This window comes from Rissa tridactyla, chromosome 6 (genome assembly GCF_028500815.1).
Source record: "Rissa tridactyla isolate bRisTri1 chromosome 6, bRisTri1.patW.cur.20221130, whole genome shotgun sequence".
In the NCBI taxonomy this organism is placed as follows: domain Eukaryota; kingdom Metazoa; phylum Chordata; class Aves; order Charadriiformes; family Laridae; genus Rissa; species Rissa tridactyla.
In genome coordinates, this window is record NC_071471.1 from 22,405,793 (window position 1) to 22,428,783 (window position 22,991).

General features: G+C 40.3%; 1 protein-coding gene across 1 annotated transcript in view; it reads left to right on the plus strand.

The window, feature by feature from the left end:
- Window positions 1–18,240: 18,240 nt before the first annotated feature.
- The window catches only part of NYAP2 (neuronal tyrosine-phosphorylated phosphoinositide-3-kinase adaptor 2), a 138,230-nt gene continuing 133,479 nt past the window's right edge, over window positions 18,241–22,991 (plus strand). Inside the window, exon 1 of the mRNA XM_054207377.1 lies at window positions 18,241–18,455. Within this exon, the coding sequence (XP_054063352.1) occupies window positions 18,250–18,455 (206 nt within the window). The 5' untranslated portion in view covers window positions 18,241–18,249. The remainder of the gene's footprint in view (window positions 18,456–22,991) is intronic.

The following is a 22,991-nucleotide window of genomic DNA, read 5'->3' on the forward strand; positions in this document are numbered from 1 at the left end:
ATATGGAATCTCTCATTGATTTGATTCTGTTTGGTGCCCCCTTAAGGTTCATTTGTCCTTTGACCTGTTCTTGAAAATATGGTCATGTTGCAGTTTCTTCATACCTGGGTAGGTAACAGCAGTTGCATCAAATTTTTATTCTTTATGCCACATGTGGTTTATTCATCCCTCACAACAAATTAAAATGCCACTGATAGTTTGGTCAGGGGGGAAGTCTGAATCTCATTCAGAGTTCAATGTTGGATCTATGCATCATGGATACAATATAAACACCTTCCCCCCCCACCCCTCCCCTTCACCCCCTCCTCCTTCCCTAGCCTGTCTTAGTTGTTTGGTAGGTTTTTTGCTTCGAAACATTTCCAGAAAATGAGAGTAACTGGCCTTTAATGTATAAACTCAAGGTATACAAGGTTGTTCCCATTTATTTCTCACATTTACCCTGAAACAATGCTAGATACCCCACTATTGATACTATGTGTAATCTGAGTATGAAAAAAAATAAATTATTTTTCCTATTGGTATGGCTGGGCAAAAAACTAGTTGGTGTTGCAGGGCTGTTCTACAGACAGGTGATTGTTCTACAGAAAGATGTAATTCTGTGATTGGCCTTTAGTGGTGCCAGGTCCTTTTCCAGGAAATTGAGGACGTTCAGTTTTACAGGTGTTTAACATTGGAAGATGTGAACTGGTACCTTCCATTGCACTGTTGCTTATTATTTTCTGGATGGGATTAGTTTAGCAAGTACTTGGTGTAGATTAGATGATAAAGAAAAACACTTTAATGTTGAAAATACTTCACAAATAATGGAATTCTTAAATATAGGTTGAGCAAATTTGGTATCACAAACGTACAAAAGGCCTGATCTTACAAGCAGTTCTGTCTGTTTCTGACTTCATGAACTAGAGTAGCATCACGAATTGAAGGAACTGTAAAATCAACCAGTCTCTAAACTAAGGACATCTTTGCAGGGCTGCCAGAAAGCAGTATTTCTAGCACTTATGTATGTGGTAGCATTGGTTTGTACGCCCATAGACTGAGTTTTTCCAACCGTAATTTTATCAACTGTCATATATATAATTTTCAGTTGATCTGTTTGCAAACAGTAATTCCAAACAAAAACCAGTCACACTGTATTAAACAATTCTAGTGAGCAGAGTGCAGTTTTTGTTTCTGAAGGGCAGTCTGTGTACAAGATGTTTTTAATTAGTTTTTATCAGTGCTATGGATCCTCTATCTGAGGATTATAAACGTGCCAGGAAAATCTGGCATAGCTGAGCTGCAGTGTGCAAGCTCAGTGCTCAAAATGGTGCCAAGGTGCATACAGATACCAAACAATACCATCATAAATTTACTGAGAAATCTTGTGGTGAAAGTAAGGGTTAAACTATAGCTTAGGTTTCATGCTGTATATCTCTCCCTTTCCATCTAGGTATCAGTTACAGAGTTCTTATTCTCCCTATTATGCCAGCATTTATAACTGAGGGTGGTTGATGATGAGCGTACTATAAAATGCTTAAGTGTATTTTGAGAGTTGAAAGGACTAACAAATGCAATATATATGAATGTGATACATTTGTAATGAATTTGACACACGCACACACAAAAAATACATCACAGTAGTGTGGAGAATGTGGTTTGACCATAAGGATGCCAGGGGATCTTAAGTTATTAAGGCTGAAGCTTTGTCCTTAATTCACCCTGTTATTTCTAGGTATTACAGTAAATGGCACCAAATGTAACCCACTGTCTCACATCTAGTGTTTAAAAAAAAAAAAAGGTATAATGTGAAGTATATTGGGCAAAAGGAATCTGCTGTGAACTGAGCTTCACACTACAATTTTCACAGTGTATATTTAGGACAGGTTTTTTGCAATTACTTGGTGGTTTTTGTACATGAAGTATTTGTAATACTGAAAAAAAATTATCCTGCCAAATTATTCAGTGTATTTGGAGTACAGAGTATTTAAAATGATACATTAGAAAAGAGGTACTTAGGAGAATGTAATGGCTCAAGATAACAGAGAAATCTGTATTTTGCCTCATTTGAGCTGTGTACACGTATTGTATAAATCCGTAGAGGTATATTCAAGGTGATTAGCTAGGATTTAGTTCTGTGTGGGAGCTGGGGGGGGAAAGGTCTAATGGAAATGTTGACAGACCATTAACTAGAGTATCACTAATGGGTGCTATAATAGATAGAGATATTTTTAATTGTAAAGGGGTTAATTGGTATTCCTCATTTGCATTCCTTTCTTCCTGAGTGGTGGCAATTTGAGCTCATCCATTGATAGGAATAGCTATTATACTGAGTGAATATAAAGGATCACAATATTTTCTCCAAGAAAATAAGCAGGAGGGGAAAACCACAAATATGTTAACTGACGTATGATGATTAGCCAGCTGTAGCTGTGGAGAAAACTGATTTTTTTTTTCTTAGAGTTTATTTTGGGAGTGCCTGCAGGAAGTTATTGTTTCCATAGTAATTAGAAGAATTTGATATATTTTTAATTGCTTTATATCCGAGCATGGGAAAAATAATTTACATTGGTCAAAGTGTTTACCATAACTTATATGTCGTTGCAAACTTCAACCCTTTTCTCTCGGAGATGAGAATTTTCTGACTGTAAGAGAGAAGCTACTGCTCTTTCTTTTTACTCAATCTGAGTGGTAAGGGAAGTGCTTACACAGCCTGTATATAGACACCTAAACACATAAAATGAGGCTTATCTCCCTAAATTGATAGGAACAAATCGGACTTCTGCTCCCTGTTGCCCTTAAAGGAGTTTAGTTGGTCCATGACCAGAGGAACTGGTCAGTTGATGCCAACCGAGGTTACCTATGAGGTCAACTCTCACCTTGTCACTAGCCTGTTCTGTGAATGAGGCCTTCCCCTCGTGCTTTTTAACCTTGGATCACTGTGCAGGATTTAAGTCAAGAGCAGCTAATGAGGGCTGGGGGAGCTTGGCCGCATACTGCCAGGGCAAGCTGCTGGCAGTGACTTCTGGCTGAGTGATGGCCAGTCTCCATCATCTGCCTGCAGTTCTCCATGCTTGGATTGAGCTCCAGGGGCTGATGATCTCCTAATGCTGGCTTCCTACGGACTGGACCGTAAGGAAGCTTAGATCCTACCCAGAATCTTACATAGCTACTGCATCTCTGAGTGTGACTTGCTGATTTGGATGATGTGAACAGCATGAGGTAGCTAGCTTCCCTCTCACTGAAAATCCCCTGTACAAAGCCTTCCTCTTCTACCGAAGCCCACTGTTCCTTCAACTCTAGAGTTAATGAGACAATCTTTGTGTCATCAAGAAAAGCAAAGAAACAAACACTCATCCATGCCCTCAGTTTTTTCTTTCATCCCTGGAGACGCTGAAGGCCAGGCTTGACCAGGCTCTGAGCAACCTGATCTAGTTGAAGATGTCCCTGCTGACTGCAGGGTGGTTAGACTAGATGGTCTTTAAAGGTCCCTTCCAACCCAACACATTCTATGATTATTCTCTGCTGTGGACATCTCTTCTTTGGCTTGAAGTCGCTTTCCCCACATTCTTGTATTTCATTCCTCTTTTTTTTTTTCTTCCCTCTTGCTCCTCCACTTTTCCCCCTAGCATTCACTGAGCTGTGTGTGCTCTCTCTAGGAATCTAACAGCTTTTTTGTCCAAATTTCACTTGCCTTCCTGGCCCATCCTGAAGTGTGTAGCAACAAATATTTCATGTGGATTTTTATTAAGTACTGAAAACAACACATTTGAAAAATACATTATATAGTGGTGGTGTTCATAAAGCTTAAGTATATTTTACTGAATAAATAGCATCTTTTTGTTTCTATATAGAGTTAATGCCTTAGAATTTAGCCAACAGCAACAATTTACTCTTAAATACTATCTTAATGTGCATAACACAACTACATTATTTAATAGAGGAATTTATCAATTTGTTAGTCCTAAATTACAAACTGTACTTTTCTGAGTCTTTCCAGTCTGTCAGTATTTACCATACCTTTATTTAGTGGCCTAGATGCTTTTTTGGTGAAAGTGAGCAACTTTGACTTTGCCCTATCTTTGCCCATTTCCTAACCAGAGGGGACTGACTTACCTGTAGTGCTGGAAAAAAAAATTGCAGATTATATTAATGAGTGCAGATAGGAGACTTCAAGTTTCTGGAAAGTTTCTCAACTCCTATTCTCAGACCTCTTGCTCTAGACTTCATCGCGGGTTGCTTTTACAGATCTTGTGGTCTGTGGGCTTCCAGGCACTTTTTTTCTTTCCGGAGTTTGGAAATGATGTGGGGCTCACTGGAGCTCCTTGTTCACAGCTGAGTCTCTGAGGAGCTCAGATGAAAGCAAGAAGCTGGCTACTCCTGAATGAGACCCAACTGGCCTGCCTTCCATCTGCTGGGCCGCGCTGGCGCTCTGCTGCCTGCTGATTGCATAGGCAGGGTGGTCCTCTCACAAGTAATAACATCCATGTGGTGCCAAAATCCCAGGCTAGTTCTCAGCTTGATCAGTTTCCCAATCTGCTTCGCCACACGGCCAAGCGGCATTTGTGCCAGCAGAAGGCCAGAGGAATAGCTGGGGGTGGGAGGAAAGCAGAGCCGCATTCTTGATTCTGTTTTTTTTAGCTGCAGTCCTGGCTTACGCAAATTTGAAATGCCTGGAGATTGTCAAGTGCTCTCGTAAAGCACTTTTGCAACTTACATGCATGGTCACATTTGTATACTGTGTACATACCCTTCTCTGCCTGCCTTAAAGTAGTCGAGTGGTTGCATGTGCTTGTCATTTGTTGTTGTGGAGTTTCTAGGGCAGGAAGGACTGCCTGTCAGCTCCCTGACCGCCCGCAGGATTTTCTTTGCTTCTGTAGGCTTCAGCAGGCCAGGTCTCAGTGCAACAGCTTTGGCATGTGTGCTGCTTGGGCGCTGGCATCATTTTCAGATAGAAGCTTAAGCACACTAGTAGTGTCTGTAGCATAAGGACTTTTCACTTTAAAAGTCACCGGCCACTTTGGCAGGGGTACCATTCTCACGCTGTGAAGTGCCCTCTGCATTGTGTATTGCAAGGAAGTGATTTGGTTGAAAAGAACACCCTCCTCTTTGTTTTTTTTTTTGGATTCTCCCTCATTCCCACCCAAAATTATTTCTGTTCTGGATCATTTCCATGACCCAGTTCCCTGCAAGGCCACACATCACATAATGGGAACGAGCAGCAGTGTGGGGGGTGACAAGCAAGCTTAAACTGCCTTGCCTTTATACTTCATAGGATAAAGATTGCTTCTTTAGGGCTAGAAAATCGAGGCCATTATAGGAGAAATAGAGCATAGTGTGAGTGCAACCATACTGACATACCTGGGTTTATCCTGGAATAATAAACCCACCTACTACCCCAGTATGAGCTAAACACTAAAAGCACAGTTTTGCTGGTACAACTGCATCTATGTTGGAGGATTTTGCCAGCATCCACTGTGGTATAAATACAGATGTCTGTATTTGGGACCTGACCATAGAAACGTATCTTTACCAGCTTTAATTGGTTTTAGCTAGGAGCTAACTGGCTCCAGAAGAACTACTTATAGCTTAACATTTCTGTTGAAAATGTACCATTTAGTAATTAATGGGTTTGGAAAGCAGCCAGAATCTTTCAATCTAATCCAGTTTAGGAAAAAAGAACCAATTGACTCTTTTTTTTGAATGGTAAATATAATGAAATATTTTACAACAAATCATACTTAAAAATAGCCCAGTTGCACCAGCTGTCATGTAGGATAAATCACCTGCATCAGGACATGATCTTTGTGATTTGTGGTTCATGCAAATAAGAGCAGGGTTTTGCTCCACATTTTGTATTCAGGCAAAGTTCCCCGTGGACTTCAATGGGAATTTTGCCTAAGCAATAACAGCAAAATTGGTCCCACGTGAAAAAAATTGATCACTGGGGAAAATTAAGAGATTTTTCTTAAAGGCACAGATGGCAGTTAAGCATTTAACTTTAATTGGCTTTTTACATGAGTGGGGACCCCTCTACTGTTGTACCTTTAGAAGAAACCTCCTTAGTACTCTGAAAAGAAATTTGTGTGACAGTTGTGGATAGTCATTTGCTGGGAGGGATAGAGCCAGTGTGCTCCAGGGAAGTGAAAGGGTGCTACAGAGGGATGTGAAATATCTGAAATAAATGCCAAGGTGGAGATAGAACAATAAGAGCTTCCTTTACTCTTACTGTGTGAGTAGTTTTACTTGTTGTGACAGCACTGTTATGTGTGAGGAGGGAGAGAGGGGCAAAAGGAGCCACATGTGGCTGGGAGAAGGAGCAACTGGGAGAAGAACTTCCAGGGTTTTAAGAATGCTTGAGGGGCAAAGACATGAACGTTAAAGCTTATCTGGGGCATAGAATGAAACAACTTGGGAAAAGTGGCCTTAAGGCTCAATTTAGTATTTCAGCATATCATGTTGAAAATTAATTGCAAATAGATCCTGGGGTTTTCATGTTGCTTAGCATGATCACAAGTGGATACTAAGAGCATGAACAAACCAAATCTGAGAAAGTTGCTTAAGATCAAGGTTATGGTGAGCACTGTGCTTGGGTTTAGATATAGTTTGTTTTTCTATTCCTTTTCCTTGAATTAACCCACTGCCATTTAAAAGTTTTTATTAACAGGTTGAAATCAGAATAAAAATCTAGGCATCTTTTTTCACACACACACAATTCAGTGCTAAGGGCATATGACAGTGACTGCTAAACCAAGACTTAGGATGCAGCATAGGTAAGGTTGTCATTGAAAATTTCACTTGCCTCACTCCTGAGAACATTTTATCATGAAATTAAGATACTTAGCTTGGTCCTAACAGTTACAACTTATTAGAATTAGATACCAGGTGCTGGAGTCAAGAAAAGCCAAATAGAACTGCTGGAAAGGTCAGGGATAGTAGCAAGACCTATCATATGAGATATGGCCAGGGATCAGGCAAGGAATCAATACTGCAAGGGGCATGAAGTAGCTAGAGCAATTGCAGACTGGCAGCAATAGAAACTAAGAATCAGGACTAAGCACACAAGAGGAAAAAGTAATTGAAGCTAAGGAGCTGGGGTAAAGAAGAAATAAGAAAACCAAGTTGAGCTTAGCTTAGCCAAGGGACATGGTAATCACCACACGTCAGCGTCTTAGTGGTCTCATATTTTTAAGTGTGGGTAAACAGCCAACCATTAGCTTCCTCTGTGATGAGTCTGCCAAGCCTTTGGTCTTTGCAAAATCTGCCTGATAGGAACCTTGTCTTATTTGGTTGCTGCATGGACAGGTTTTGTTCAGTAGCCTCTCTCTTCTCATTCACTGGGATGCAGAGTTTGGATATGGGAGTGTAGGTTCATACCACACTCCCCTTGGTTAGGTGTCAGGAATCTCCATGTTTAAATCTTCAATTTCTGGTTTTAATTGTTTTTGTTTGGGTTTTGTTTGGTGGGTTTTTTTTTTTAGTTCTTATGGAGACTCCATTCATGGAACTCTTAATTTGTGGCCTGGAGTTCAGACATAAAAATCTGTCGTGGGACTGCCTTCTGAGGAGAAGCTTCAAATGATCTGGGGTTGTGGTGCATTCAAAGTGAAGAAACCTGTCCTTTTTGACTCTCGTAAATGTAAATAATTACATAACCGTCCCTGCATCAAGTCATGTTATCAGGTTTAGACCTGGAAACAATGGGGTTTCCTTTTCTTGAGGAGTATTCCTCCTCTGTTCACCAACCAAGCAAAGACTGAGTCAATAGCACTGAACTCTAATACATTTGTCCTCAAGCTTCCCTTACTTCAGAGACAGGCAGACGGTCTTTCTCAGCCACTAAGTAGCCAGTTAGCATCTTAAATGAATATTCTCTTCCTCTTGAAAGCCCTTTGTCTCTCTGGTGCCTGCAGTCTTCAGGCTTGCAAATCCACTTGTCTCTGAGCCTGAAAGGGCTTGTCATCTCCTTGCAAAGGAGCCTCCTGCAGAGGTCTGCCTTCTCCCTATTTATACAGTGTGTGCTTCCAGCCTTTCAGCATGGTCGGGCAGAGGTTGTGGTAGCCCGCAACTATTGTAAGACTAAGTAGTTGCCAGTGTGCATTTTCACAGCAGATTGTTCATCTTCTCTTTTCCCACTGCAAATGCCAACCACAGGTCAAGTGACATCTCTCCTCATGTTCATGTATATTTATATATTACATATGCGTGTGTGTGAGCATGTATATACACATAAATAAACAAATAAAATGGGTTTATCTACATGCTATGTAATGAAGCCTTGCACAAGTTTTTAAGAAATTCAAAGCAAATGCAAATAATCTACATCTGTTAGAATTCTGTGTGGTTGTAACCTCCAAGAAAGATGGGGAGAGGGGATTGGCGGCTACTAAGAGGAATGAATGGTTCTCCACTGCTAGCTGTCTGGAGACCAGGAAGCCTGGTGTAGACCTCTGCATGAGAACACCGGTAGTAATTTGTGGAGGTGCATATATTTGTACTGATTAGGCCTCTTTTATAATGAAGGAGTGAAAGCCAGTCCCACCTTCATTAAGGTTGTCATTAAACATGTTTAAAGATGATTATAGGACTGTTCTGTAAAAAAACTTGGGGAGGGAAAAACCCCAAAACATGTTACCTGGGTTTTGATCCAGCTCTTTTGCCATCCACACAGAAAGTCCAATGATTGATCCTGTAGGTGCTTTTTCGTCGGTTGATGCTATCTGGCTGTGGAGGCGGATGAGAGACTTTTCTGTGCTTTAACCAGGAGTGGAACTGCCAGCCTTGCAGAGCTCATGATATTCCCCCAGTGCCCTTTCCACAGTGCTACTGGAAGAAAAAAAAGGACATTTCCTTCCAGAGCCGATGGAGATATGGTCCCCAGGAGCCTTGGTTCAAGAATGATAAGATGTGGAAACTGCCAAAAGGTGCAATAACAAATGTAGTCCGGAAGATAATTGTATCTGAGTGAGTTCAGTTACTGGCATGAACCATGTGGTGAAGACAGCCAAGTGTTTCACACTTGTGGATTAAAATTTGTAGTTCTTCAAATTGCTTATGAACCTGTAATGACTTTACAGTGATATCTTTGTTAAAGTAACATGGATGGAAGTATGACTGGACAAATTCTCTGTTTTGGTGCGTGACTTGGGGCAGACAGAAACAGGGAAGGTCTGAAATTCTGGGAGTATTGGAAATAAAGGGGCTATTATGTGACAGAAATCTCCATTTGATTAAAATAAAATAATTCCCCAATTACTGCACAGCCACAGCTCTTCTTAAGATATACTTCAAGGAAGAAAAAATCAGAAGCAGAGCTGTGGGCAAGCCTCTGGGCTAGGGAAAGAACTCTCCTTCCAGGACTGCCTCCAGTTCTTCTACACCATAGTTACTTCCTTTCCAGATCTCTTTCCCTGACAAAAAGAAAAACCCTCCATATCTTCAGACCCCATTCTTCTGTCTTTGTAACCCTTGTCAAACCATCCTTTTGACATGGTCTCTTGGAGATGTTATGTGTAAGCTTCACTGCCCTGTTTCGCAGGTTGCAAGGGGTGTGCTGGGCACACACTGTTACAGTGAGCAGTGAGTGAGTGACTAATGAATATGAGAGGGAGCTTTAGGAGCAGGCTTTTTTCAGGCTACGGTTCCACAGGGCATCACTATGTTTTGCAGTGTGTCTAGGTGGCTATCTTGAGTGGTCTTGAATGTTGGGTAAACTTGATATTGTGAGTCATAAATATGCAGGAAGTTCTCCTGTGCTCTGTGGGTGAGATCTAATTTATGTACTAGCACTGCTTTTCATGTGAACATACGTTTCTTTGAAAGGACTTTATTCCATGGCTATAACTTCTGTTATTAGTTTTAGAAATAAATTCAACTGTTATTGTAACATCAGAATCAAGATTTATGTAAGAGAAAAATGTGCCTGTAACTTAAGAAAAGAGGAAGAATGAAATGGCATTTAACAATGGGGTAACACATTCTGTGCGCATTCAGACATCTCCCTTTTAACAGGCTTTTGCGCAGGGAGTGAATGCTTTTGCTTTGTGTCCAGGCTGCAGGTTTGGGGGAGAGAAAGCAAAACTGCACATATTCTGCAAGGAGGAGCTATAACACAGACAGATCCAGTTCAGGAAAAAGGAAGTGATTTCTTCCAAGCCATTACACTCACGAATTCTGGATGAGCATAGAACTGTGTGGTTTCACTCTGAATGCTTCTCAAACAGAATGCTTCTTTCCAGAGTGTGCATCTCGTATCAATACAAGTAAAACAGCGCAAATGTCACATGCATTCTGTCCGAGTAGCATAGTTTTGTTCTCGTGCAATGGGAGCAGGTGGTGGGAGGTTGTTTTGATGAGGTTAAGAAGCTCCTCCCCTCCTTCCCCAAGCAGCAGTCTAATCTGCGTCAGCAGTAATTGTGTGCCTTGCACTGCTTTCAGTGAGGGTGAGTGCAAAAGATACATCAATATGAGGTATCAAACTGAGGCTTAGATGTTCCTTTTAGGTGGCTGCTCATTTCCTTGAGCCATAACATGGGCTAAAGGTTAACTTACACATTCTCCGTGGAAGAACAATTTCTTTTTTTTTGGGAAGGGAGAAGGAGGGGGGAAGGGCGTTGTTTCATATTCTTTCCTACCTATAGACTAAATGTGATGTACACTGCTGTTCATGCAGATTTTTTTTTTCACTGGATGACTTGCTAATCAGACCTGAGTGCAGTGGAGATAAGAGAGAGCCAGTTGCCTAGCTAAGAGGCTCTGCCGAGCGCCCCAGCCGCCGGAGCCGAGGACAGAAGCAGCCGCCGCGCTCCCGCTCCCGGCGCGTCCCCGCTCCCGCCGCCCGCCCCCGCCAATGGGCCTAGCGCGGGGGAGCTGTCCGAGGTGCTAGGATGCTGGCTGCGCGGGGGGTCAGGGCAGCCGGATTGCAGCAGGAGAGGAGCCCCACAGTCCTGCTGGCGCCCGAAGGTAGGCTTGCTCTTTGTTTGAGAATCCCTGATTAATCAACAGCAGCATCAACAGACTAAGGCAGCTGGGAAGAGCAAGCCTGCCTGTAGTCACGGGGGAGAGAGAGAGAGACGATGCCACAAGCTAGACTGCCTCAGACCTTCTCTAAGTGGCAATGAGAGAGCGAGCATCTTTCCTGCTGCAAGAAGCCATTTGGATAGGATGTTTTCTATTCCTTATATTCTGTTCTTTTTGTCTCCACGGAACATATTCAAATGAGGCACCTTAGAAATCTCTGTGTTAGTGCATATGATGGTGCTGTAATCTTCTATGTTGTAAAGTGGGTAAAAATCATCCAGTTTCTTCTCTGCTGGACCTCAAAGCAGGGTGTTGTTTATACCCTCCCATTATCTGTACCCTCTCTTCTCTGAATGTGGATTTAAAGAAGCAAGCACCTGTCTTCTCTTGCCACTGCATTTTTTAAAAGCCAAACTTTCCATGCCATTTTAATCGTATGTTAAGAAGATCTGTAACGTAACACACTGACTTATAGTGATGTCGAATTCTACAATCTGGGCAATTTTGCCGACAAGATTTAATGCACTTTAACTGAAGAAAAAACTGAGCCTAACTGCAAATCTGTTTCTTATGGTGCTGAAATATCCCTTCCGACTGCACTGAGATAACCACAGGAAAGGGCTTTTACAGGCAAAAGTCACCTTTGATTATTGCACTTAGCAGTCCCCGTGGACTTAAATTTTGGTACGTACATATTTTAATACATTATATGAGCATGCTAACAAAATATGGTGCTAATTAGAATGAAAAAATAGTATTATCAAATGAAATAATGAGTAGTCAGAATGCGTAATGGTGAAGTTGCATGTATTTTTAGGAGGTATTAATCAAGCCATTGCTAAACTAAAAGCTGAAGTCTATTTGGTTATTTTTTTGTACTTCACATGTTGATTGTGCTTGTAATAGAGACATTTTGTAGCTGGATTTTTTTGTTCATAAAAAGCACTGTTAAATAATTAAAAACATTCTTTGCTATTTTCTGATGAATTAATTGAAATAAGTAACTAATATAGATGTTTGAAATTATCAGACCCACTGCACCATTAATATTTTACAGCATCTTAACATGATGCACATGATGCTGGTGGTAGTGAAATCTCCATTTCATTTTCTTGAAGAGGAAAAAAAAATTACATCCATCAGTGAGAAGCTGATTCTTTCTTCTGAGTTCAAATACACTCTTGTTTGCATACAGAATGTGTGTGTATGTGCCTATGTGCATTGTGTGGTTTTATTTCTTGTTATTCATAAGTCTTCCACATAATATTGGGATGATAAAATATCATAATTGCATTTAACTGCTTGCCATTCTGAATCTAGATTTGTAATTGTCTGACATCGGTGTGGTTAGAAGGAAGCAGGGGATAAAAGTGATCCCCTCAGGGGATAAAAGTGATAAAAGTGTTGCTGTATTGCAAAGTAAACAACAGTTCTTTACGTTCTGGAGTCATAGAGGAGTCATTGTTAGCAAAAATCTTTTTCCTTTTCAGAAGGCACTAGCAAGGGAGCCAAAATTCAAGGCTTAGGGTATTTTTTTTCAGTTCTTAAAATTACAGGGAGCATAACTTTCACCTATGAAGGGTGGGACTTCTATAGAAATGGACTATTTCTTTAAACCCATGCAGTAGCATTCTTATTCTACTGAAGGAGCCACTTTTAACCTCTTTAAGTGAAGGGCTTAGTACTACTTAGCTTCAGTGATTTCACCTAGGTGCTAGAGTTCATGCTGTGCTGTATAATGAGGACAAGGTATATAATCTGTAACCCCGGTCAAAATACAAAGTATTGTTTTGTACTTCCGAATGAGTGCAGTGGTTCTTCTTTAAATATCTGCATAAAGCGTTGTCAAATGTTATATAGTAGGAAACTTGCAACCTGTTTCAGAAGGTCTTTCCTCTTTGACATTAGAATTTAATACATCACTGTGTGAAAACAGCAATGCCAGCTCATTGTTAAGAATGAGCAGGGAATGCAACTCTAAGAATTTCTTAGTAATTTGTCTCATCACATTCGACTGTTTGGGTATTTCAAAGCTCGCTTGGTATAAGGCACAGTTATGATAAGAGACTGAGTTCTGCAAAGTAGTCTCTAGTATATTTTTCCGTGACTGAATTTTTCTTGGTTGCAGTGAAAGTATTCTTTGTACACCCAATACCATTAGGTCCTTATTAGTGCTGCTGTGGTCAGCAGTTTGTGAAAATTGGATATGGCTGGTCTGTCTACTTTGCTCTTACTGCCTCGCAAGAAACTAGAATGCAACAGCTCAAACTCGAGGGTTGAATGGCTGGTTAGCATCTTTGATTTGTGCAGAATCTTTCTGTTATACCAAATTCAGTGGAGGGAATTGACAAGTAATATGAAAGCAGATGTGTTATCAAAGAGAGGAGGTAGTCTTTGGAAGGGAGACAGGCAGGATGGGAGAGGTGTGTAGACCTTTATAAATTAGGGGTTGGACTCAGGACTTTGGGCAACCCCACTCTCGTATTTACAAGCTCTGTTTTCTTATGTTAAAATTAAAAAAAAAAAAAATCCCTCTGGTTTGCAAGAAGGCAATCAGTGCCTTTGTCATTACTTCAAAAAGCTCCTTCAGTTTAATGTCAGGACTGCCAATTTTCAATGCAGCACAGCTGCAGCTTATGGCTGTCAAGCATGCTGAAAAGCAACTGGTATTTTGGGGATCCTCATGAATAGCAGGGAGAACTGCCTGTCTGAATACTAACATATAGGGCTGCTTTGATACTGTGATATTGAGTTGATTACTCCTCATATTCTGAATTCAATATTTTTGCACACTGATCATATGAAAAGGAGGTGGGTTTGAGCAAGAATGCTGTACACTGGCAGCAGAGCAAACAGTTAAATTAGAAGTAAGGTATGCAACAGTCTTGTGAAGCACAATGCATTATTCTCACATAGAAATTGTGTCTGAATCAATACAAAGATCTTGAATTTAGTTACGTAAATATTTCTAGGCAAACTAGTAAGGGGACTGCTTGCCCTTGCCAGTAAACCAGATGCACTGGCAGGGAAGGGGAAAAAAAATTAAAAAAACCCAATCCTGCGAGCTGCTCTCTGCTTCTTTGCCAATGTCCTTCTGATGTGGGGATACCTGAAGAGACAGGTGCCAGCAAGCATGATTGCGCGTTCATTTTTTTCTCAGTAAGGTTTCACACTGTGTTAGTTTGACCTTTAAGAGGCAAAGTGAACATGTTGGAGAACTCCTTCTTTGTGTCCTTGCACACAGGTGAATTTCCAAAAATGCTCATATTCAGTGAACACTCAGAACAAAGTTCCTCCAATCAGTTTCTGTTGACTTCTCAGTATGTTGACTTCAATAGCTAAAATTCAGGGGTCTTTCTGTTCCTTCACAATGAGGAGGGGAAGAGAAAGGAGTGTCAAAAGAATTTCACAAATGGAGCAACTTCCTGTTACAATTTTCCAGGGCTGCTTGGTTTCAGAAAACAAATGCTTTGAAAACAATTTGACTGCAAATACACAGGTGACCCTGTATGGTCCTTGTTACCAGATAACAAAATCCCTGACCACAGTGTGCATGTTAAGTGTACCAAAATGGTGGTGCCTCACCTACAGCTTATATCACTTATTTAACAACTTGCATTTGCATATTTTTAATCAATTATAAATGTACTCAAACAGAACACTTGCTTGTACTTGTATCTGCTCTGGCAGATGGCTAGGAATTGCTCACTACCTGAGTTTACCAGTCAGCAGAACCTTTGATCAAAAGTTGATTAATGCTGTCCACACATTTTCCAAGGAAGTTGACAAGCAGGCAGTGCATGGGACTTGATGGGCAATTACAAAGCATACTTATTAAGGTAACGTGGTATCTCCGAAGTGGCATTAATACCTGTAAATAAAATCGGTCCTAGTGTGCCGTACGAGGAATACTAATACTATAAAAATGTTTATAGTGATTAGTTAAGCTTTTTGCCCTAGCTGTTTGCATTTTTATTCCCTGCTTAAGTGTGGCCCGTACAACTGTCCAATATTAGTAAATGCAACGAGTCTGTAAAATACCATGCATGCAGGAGATACGCAGGTTTTGATCCAGAAAATGCTTGCTACTGGTATAGATGCTTTTCAGAGTTAATGCCATAAGAGCTGATTCAAAATTTTGAAATATCTGGGAGTCTTCCAGCTTTACGTCCAGGAGTATCCCAAACTGAATTTGGTGTCGCAAGCATGCAAGCATCAACAGTCACAGGAGGAGGTCAGTAGCTACAGTTGTTCTGTACTGTTGCAGGATTGGACTCCTGTTAGGACAAAGAATATGTCTTCATCAGTTTATTAAATAGTGTGTAAATCTTTGTCATTCTACATGAGTTCAATAATAGACAACATCAGTGATAAATCAGTGTATAAAGTATCTGGTCAGTGCGTGCAGCAGAATAAAGGCTTTTTTATTTCAGTCTTTGTCCAATTGGAATGACTTTATCCTCTCGTATGAAAAATAAATTTCATAATAAAAGGAGACTCAGCATATCCTTAAGTATCAGCTCATTTTTGACCTCCAAAAGGAAAGGGAAACAATGAGGAAACAAATGCAGTATTGTTATCATAAAAAAGGGTGTTAAGCAGATCAAGTTCTTTATGTCTCTGGGAAAAATGGATCAGAACCCCATTTATTGAAAGCCCGCTGAAGTTATCTTCAGTATAAAATTCCATTTTATACTTCAGGAGTAAAATCTGATCCCTGGAGAAATCAATGGCAAAACTGCCATTAAGGTCGCTAGGGTGGGGTTTCTCTGTTGTACAGGTTTATCTGAATTTAATTCAATATATGCAGAAACTAGGCTTTACTAGAAGTCCCAACTTGGGGGGGGGGGGGGGGGCGACCAAAAAAAAAACCCAAAGAGTGAAATAAAAATCTACTGGGGAAATGGCCCAGATTTGAAGCATCAAAAAGCGGATACCATTTGAGAAATTTAAAGACAGTGGAGTTAGAGCCAACTATGCTGTTAGCATTGGTTTTAATCAGGTAGGCTTCATGCTGTATACAGAGACCCCCAGGAAGGGGCTATGGTATCTAGATTTACTTTTCTTAATCAGAAAGGTTAGGAATTGGTCTAAAATTACGTCTACTGGAGCATCAGTAGCATTGACAGAATCTGTTTAGCTCTTTGCCAGCTTCCCAATTCACTCCTTTGCAGATACTGTGATGCTTGTGATGACTATATAGGATAGCTCAATGTATATGGCAACCCAGTGGACTTCTAACCACTTCCAGCGTGAAAGCGTGTGAACTTGCATGTTGGGCTACACTAAGACCTCCCTCACTGGTTTTACCCTGCAGGGATTGGTAGGAGATACGTAAACCCATGCCTGAAAATCCTTTAAGATAATTTAGTGACCCTGAGCATCAGCCTTGTGCTTATGTTCAGTCTTAGTTGATAGAAAAAGTTGTCTTGGGAGGCTGAAGAGGTGATACGAGCAGACCCTTTGCATCTTTTGAATCTTCATGACGTTAACAGTCAGGTTACAATTGTACAGAAATAATTTTGATACAGAGACACAGAACAAAGGGAAAAAAAAAACCTGGTGTCCTTTTAAAATATTAACTGCCTGAAACCAGCTGCATCTTGCTATTGCCACTTCAAGTGATGAAAAACAGGGAAAAAATTTAAAGAAGGGAAAAAATATTTCTCTTTTCTTTTCATGTCTTGCAGATTGCTTACTCCGTGGATGTAAAAGCATTCTGTTCTCATGTTCAGGGCTGTGCCTGAAGGCCCAGGGTGGATTGATAGATTCAATAAGAGCTTTTAATTGTTGTTGTTTTTTTTTTTTTTAGAACCAGTGTCTACCCTGATCAGAATTTTGCTTGTCCAACAGTGTAATAAAGATTAGAACTATGGCAGTATATTAGGAAATGGAGGAAACACTTTTGTTCCTGGTTTCACAGGACTCTACCCCTAAAATCTGTGTGCAGACAGGATACTCGTTGCCTATTCAATAAGATCACTTCTAGTTGCAGGGCTGGCATCCGTTCTCAGGCTGATTCCGAGAAGTCACACCACCCTTCTTCGGGGAAGGGAGGAATGCTCTAGTAGTGAAGAAGCAAATGTGCCTTAGAGAGCTGAGTTCCTTTGCCAGTGCGTCAGTCACCCTCTGCCTTGTCTGTAAGATGAGGACCCCCCTCACAGGGCTGTGTGAGGATAATGCCACTCAAGATCATAATTCTCAGGACCTTACAGTAATCAGTATTTAAAATAAGAGGATGGCATTATTCTGTCTTATTGAAGTTCTATTTTACTTATTAAACCAGTAGTTAATTTGGTTGTATAGAATTTAGCCAGTGTGTTTCTTGAAATTATACCTTGCCTTTAGTCACCTGTAGTATTTACTGATGTGTCTATACACTAGAGTTCTCGTGACTCTCAGGGTGTCTGCTGCTGAGTGGAAAACATTTAGGGCCTTTCTGAGAGCTTCTGGGGTGTCTACCATGGAGCCAGGAGTGACCTAGGGATTTAAGTGTGTCTGTGCTCCATGCTGCTTAGCTGAAGGTAAATCCAAGTGTCTGCCATACCTGTGGAAGAAATACAGAAGCTTGGAGAATTCAAGGACTTTAGAGTTCTGAAGGTCCCAGCTTCAAGCTAACAAGCTGTTGGGCAACAGATGACCTTATGGGCTCAAATCTATGTTACTAAGAAGTATAGGAAACTATTTCACAATGTTTCTTTCCAGACTTTGAACCTAAAGAAAATTTTTAACGTTTTTGTTCAAGAAAATAGAACAGTATTTTTCACCTGAACTTTGGAATATCCTGCAGAATAGGAGTTTTATCTAATGATGTGCTCTGGTGCAGCTTTATCTAAATTGCAAAAAGAACCTGTTGTCCTGGGATGGAAGCCTTTTCAGTCCAATTCAAACTGCGGTTCAGGGAGGTCAGTGTTGCTGCAACTGAAGGGCATTAGGAGAAGGGAAGGGGTGGGAGAAAATGTTTTTGGGATTTGAACAATGTATAACTGGACGGATCTGCATCACTTGGAAGAGGAGACACCTGGTTTTTATCTCCTCTTGTCTCAAGTAATGCTGTTCTGTGTTCTCAATTGCTTTGTTTATTATCCTTTAGACAGGAGAAAGTCTAAAATATTGTCTCTTACAGAGATGTTAATTACAATTGACACAATCTTGCTGTCGTAAACCATAAGCTATTTTCCTACTGATTAAGGTATTATGTGTTTTTCAACCTGCAGGAAACGTTGCTTTCCTTTGTTCATTATCTCCTGCAAGATGATGAGTTCTAATCAGGAGGAGGTCACTTTGGGCGCTTTTCTCCAGTATATTGAAGATATGGGGATGAAGGCCTATGATGGCTTGGTTATACAGAATGCATCAGACATTGCTCGAGAGAATGATCGCATGAGGAATGAAACAAACCTGGCTTACTTGAAAGAAAAGAGTGAAAAACGCCGAAAACAAGAAGAAGCAATAAAACGGTAAATATTTTGATAAAAAGATGAGTGGTCTGGCAGAATGAATGAACAGTGAGGGGCTTGTTCTCAGATATGGTAAATATGTGTAGACTGATTGATTTCTAAGTAGTTTGCTGGTAAAAGCAATACAAACCATCGGCCTATGTCAGGCTCCTAACTGCATGTGTTTTACACTGTGTAGGCATGATGCTGAATGGTTCTACCTCCCTCAGTGGAAGAGAGTATTCCCACCCAAACGTATTCAGTTTGAGCACGTGTGGCATCTTCAGCATGTCTGAGTTGCAACAAAAAGTTTAGGTGTTAGGAACAGGAGATGTAGCTCTAATGGTCCTTACCCACTCAGTGCTTTTAGATGCACAGTGTGTCCTTTGTGCAAAGATGCATTGGTCTGAGCTCTTGCAAGACAGGGACAGCCTCACAGATCAAAATAGACTGTCCTCGAGTTGATGTTTTAAATCTGGTAAATTTTCAAAGATCTTTAATTGCTTCAGAGGTTTTACAAAAATCATGTCTGTTATTTGTCATTTCCTCACCATTCTCACGCTCTGAAGTCAGTAAAAATATTGCAATCATTTAAAGGAAAATGGATCAAGCCCCTGATGGGTAGAACCCTGTAATGGCTCTTCTTGAACAATTCCAACAATTTTAATTGACAGTTAATGAGAGGAGCACTTGGATGACCTGGCCTCTTGTGCCAATGGATAGCAATGAAATCTCTGCAGCCTCATGGAGAGGAAAAGAAGGTTGAATGGCATAGATATAAATATTTATTATATACGCATTTGCACATTAAAAAAAATTGCATTTTCTTGAGAAGAGGGACAAATTGTGTAATACAGATAAATCATCCAAATGCTAAACTTTCATATGCAAATGGATAGCTTGAGCACAAACTGTTAGGAGGTCCTTTGAATTTTTTCCCCTGGCGTGAATATCCTGTATTTCAGTTTAAGTGATTAAATTTTATGCTACGTCTTGGGTACTGTACATCCAGGTATAACAGACATGCTGTGCTGGGAATGTTCCAGCAACGCCTCGGTAGTCTGGTAATTTTGATGGAACGTTTAAAGCAAAAGAGCAGCACATACGGTTTGACAGAGGAGGAAGACGCAGCAATGTAAAGCAAAATTATGGCTGCTTTTACGTTCCAGGAAGTAAAATTTTTTGGATTGTCACTAATTTTGTTGGGAGGATAAGACTAATGTGAAACTAAGGTGAATAATGACAGCCATCTGATGGCTTCCAAGCAATGTGTGTTTTGGAACCTTCTGGACTATTATCTTGTCAGCTCAGCTTTTGGGTGATGTTTAGGGGGATTCAAACTCTTGCGGAGTCAAAGGCATAGGCTGCTTGTAGCAGGAGCTATACTATACACAATTTCATGAGAGAAAATGTTTTTCCTTGCAGCAGATTAATGTAGGAGGTTTTTTTGTTTGTTTGTTTTGATTTATGCTGGATATGCCTTTTGTTTCATTCTTGCCATCTTTGTTTAGTGTTCATCTCTCTCTTTAGATTACTGAACAGCTACATAAACTGCAAACCATCCAAGAGGAAACAGTAGTGAGACCCACCTCAAAATGTTTCTTAATATGATGGAGAGGGAAGTTAAGTTCTCTTACATGAAGCAGAGGAAGAATTTGAATCTGTCTCATCTGCTAAGTAAGCACATATAAAAGTGCTAGTCAATAAACTGCTGTTTTAAAGTAGTGAGATGAAGAGTACTTTGTCATCTTACATGGCTGGCTCTTCCCCAGTAAGGAAAATAATTAAAAAAACAAAACAAAACACCAAATTTGTAAATATTTTGAATTTATTGAAACTTCACTATTTGATTAATTTAGGATTAGCTGGAAAAATAAATTCCCCAGTCCTTGTTGCAACTTCTTCATTTGGTGATAAGCTATGTTAAACTGTCAACGTATACAGATGTATTCAGAATATAGTCTTCAGAGCTGACAGCTAATTAGGCTGTGCTTTGACTAACCTGTTTACATGCACTTTAGTATGTGTGACCGTAAAGGTCACTAAGTGCCAGAACAGGTTTTGTTATGAATAAGTTTCTTGGGGCATGAGAGAGTAAGTTGTGGACCTACCTGGTTCTTTATAGTCGTCTAGCCAAGTTTCTCTACTGAATCTGAATGGCGGTAACAGTATTTCCTACCTTGTGGTTGGTTTGTGTGGTTTTATTTATTGATCTTGGCACAGTGATTTGATGAAGAGCTCTGGATAGTGCAGATGATTTAGGGCTTAGCCAAACCACGAAATTCTTGTTCATGCTAAGCTGAAATCACTGAGAACAGTGCTGTGCTCCCCAGATACAGAGTCAGAAGACATAAGGAAGATTACCAGCAATATAATGGGTTTATCAGAGGAATAGCATGTATATGTACATGAATCGGAGGCATCAAGATTTCTGGATATAGCGTTCTTCTGTGGCAGGCCATGCGTGATGGTGGTCCCTTCTAAAAGGTGCTAAAGGTGGTCCCTTCTACCCCCTCCCCACTTGGGTTGTCTCAGTAATATTGAGGGGGTAAACAATATACATCTGAAAAAAGAAAGTAGGAAAAACACCTTACGAAATCTTGGAAAACGCTGTATTCGTGTCTTTTTTTCTTGTGTAAACTTGGAGAGGTAAAATGAGATATTTATGATCAGCCCTCAATTAGGAAAACTAAAAGCAATAGCAGACTAAGGGAGAACATCTGATTTGACTAAAGGAACCATGATGTCTGAAGTCACTTAGGCTGATTGCAATTGAGTCTGCTCCCTGTAGTAACCTCCAGAGATTCATCCAAGACCATTGTTGTCTATTGAAACACAGCGGACAGGGTTATTGATTTCTTCTTTGTTCTGTACTATTTTCCTTATATCTTTACTTTATCTTGGCAGGTATTTATACTATCTGTAATTCCTGATAGCGTGGCCTAGATAGCAAGTGGTGCGCATGTGCACTGATAACAGTGCTACCAGTCTGGAGACTCCCAAGAGCTGAAAACAATCTCCTTAGCAACAAGGGAGTCATCCCCTGTGATTAATCGCAGGTAGATTTTGAGTAGGAGAGGGGGTTCCAGCAAACACTTTTCTTTTGCTTGTAGGAATCAAAGTAAAGCAGCTAAAAGTCTTTGGCACCTACTGAAAATTACCTAATAGTCCAATTATTGAATTTTTGGAGAAGCTATTCGATTTTAGTGTTCAGATGGTCTCTTTTAGAAGAAGGCTGATCGTGTATATTAACAACATAATAATGAGTAATTTATTCTCTAATAAAGTGGTGGTATTCACACACAACACTACTTGGAAGCAGCTGTTATTTACCTAAATCATCTCATAACCATGCTGAATGACTTAAAAGTTTATTGAAATTCATTAGTCTGAGCAGTTTGGAAACAAGATCTGAAAAATGACCTTAAAAAAAAAAAGGCATTTGATTGTATGTTTTGCCTTCCTAAGGATACATAATGTTGTGTTTCTTCAGTAGCACTGCTGTACATTCAGTGCGATTGCTATCTCATCGTGTGTCATTCTGATGGGTTAATTGTGGGGAAAAATGTATGGATCTATCACACATTGCAGGGGATAAAACACATCGTGTTGGATTGGGGAAAAAACAGCAACTAGTCTTTGTCTGATCTTGCGGGCTGAGTCAGCTGATCTGATCTGAATTTCTGACCTAATTTTAGTATGGTATTTAGCGATCATGCAGAGAAAATAAGGTTAATGTGCTGATTAGTAGCTGAGAGTAAGCCACAATAAATACGTTAGTATATATATTTTGGGCCTAATTTTTAGACCTTTTTTCTTCTATCTTTTATTTGTCTGGTCTCACTACTTGATCATCGTCTGTTCAGGCGGCTGTGTCCAGACCAAGAGAACATGCTGGCACATTGCCCACAGAGCTTATAAATTGCAAATAAAGTTATGAAGCAGTATCATTTTCACTGGCAATAAAGTTGCAGTGCTGTGAGATGTACGTTTGCTGTGATACAATATCTGCCGTAGGCAGCATTTCTGGGAACAGAAGGTAGGTTTGCCTCAGCTGTTATGGGTGCCAGGGAAAAGGTGAGTATTTTGAGTCTACGTAGGGCATCTGTTAGAATGAGCAGTTGCTTTCTGACTCATCCATAATTGAAATACATATATTTAGATACTTTATATCTATTATACATAGTCCTGCGTGGATACTTCAGCAGCGCTTTTTTTAATTGTATAAATGTTAAATCTTGGTAAGAAAAAAAAAAAAGAACCCTCCCCCTCCTCTGAAGGCCAAGGCATGTTGCATTAATCATAGGGAGTGGCTGGGGTTGTACACTTTCATAGGAGATGTATGCTTTCAAAGTCCTGGCTGCTTGGTTTTCGGTGTCATTCAAACTACTGTTTCTGTTGGGGAAGTTGTCATTTGGATTTGTTACACCGCTCTGGTGTAAAGCTGAGGGTGTTAGTGGGCATGAATTTCTACCTGCCAAATCCTGGACTTAGCCATCAAAATATTAATTTCTACTTCTAATGGTTTCCCTTACACGTAGCTCATTCCCAGCACCT